Source organism: Austrofundulus limnaeus, unplaced genomic scaffold (assembly GCF_001266775.1).
Source record: "Austrofundulus limnaeus strain Quisiro unplaced genomic scaffold, Austrofundulus_limnaeus-1.0 Scaffold123, whole genome shotgun sequence".
Taxonomy (NCBI): domain Eukaryota; kingdom Metazoa; phylum Chordata; class Actinopteri; order Cyprinodontiformes; family Rivulidae; genus Austrofundulus; species Austrofundulus limnaeus.
In genome coordinates, this window is record NW_013952525.1 from 1,303,402 (window position 1) to 1,304,513 (window position 1,112).

The window sequence follows — 1,112 nt, forward strand, 5'->3', positions numbered from 1 at the left end:
GAACAGGACACTAGCTAAAACAAGGTAGCTAAAGGTTAGCTGTAACTTAAAGAACAGAACACTAGCTAAAACAAGGTAGCTAAAGGCTAGTTGTAACTTTAAAAGAGCAGAACACTAGCTAAAACAAAGTAGCAGAAGGCTAGCTAAATGTTAGAAATGGGGAAAAAGCCAGCTAAACCCAACCAATAGTAGCACAATGCAACTTGTAACTAAAAGTTGTAGACAGTAGCTGAACCCTAAAGGAAGCTAAAAGCTAGCTAAAGCCTAAATGAAGCAAAATGGCATCTGAAAGCAAAAACTTGCTAAAGCGTTAGCTAAAAGTTGCCAAAGGCTAGTTCTAGCTTAAAGAATCAGCTAAAATGTAAAAATAAACCACTAAATAACAATTTTTATCAATTACAGTATCAAAACATTAGCTAAAAGGCTAAAGTAGCAAATTTTATTCAGTTAATTTATATAACTCAGAGTCACAYCAAACGTCTGCAGACAAAAGAGCAAAGAGCTGCTAAAACTAATAAAATAGTCTAACCTGATGCATCATCAGTCAGATTTAGGATGTTTTTATTCCTGTTTAGTCGTTGAACACATGAAGACTTCTCAAACAAAGACAGGATGTGGAGGCTGATGGACAGGAAAAGATGTATCGATCTATTTTTTTTTTTAAGAGGTTGATATGAGAAACGCTTRAGAAGAGAGGTTTGCTGCTCTGTTCACGGTCTGACTCCCGGTGTCCGTCTCAGGTGATGCAGCACCCGACAGACGGGGGACAGATCCTGGCTCTCCACAGCAACGTGAAGGAGGCGCCGGTGCGCGTGGCCGAGATCAGCATCTTCTCCCTGTCCAGCCAGCCCATCGACCACGAGGACGGCAGCGGGCAGGCCGGACGCAAGATCAAAACCTCAGGTGGGCGTCCCGTCTCGTCCCAGAACCCAAACCCACCCCTGCCGCGGCCCCTCCCTCCTCCCCCAGAGGACAGAATAAACCCTGTTAATCTGAGGCCACCCCATCGCAGGGATATATCATCCTCTGCAGCTACGGCTGWAATGTTGCTGTGAGACTGGAACAGATGTAGGGGCTGTTATTTTACACCGCTCTAATTCTGGGTAAAGGTG

General features: G+C 44.3%; 1 protein-coding gene across 1 annotated transcript in view; it reads left to right on the forward strand.

The window, feature by feature from the left end:
• The window catches only part of LOC106522219 (phosphofurin acidic cluster sorting protein 2), a gene marked incomplete at its 3' end in the record, with an annotated part of 79,345 nt that overhangs the window by 55,410 nt on the left and 22,823 nt on the right, over positions 1 to 1,112 (forward strand). Inside the window, 1 exon segment of the mRNA XM_014015143.1 lies at positions 741 to 903. Within this exon segment, the coding sequence (XP_013870597.1) occupies positions 741 to 903 (163 nt within the window).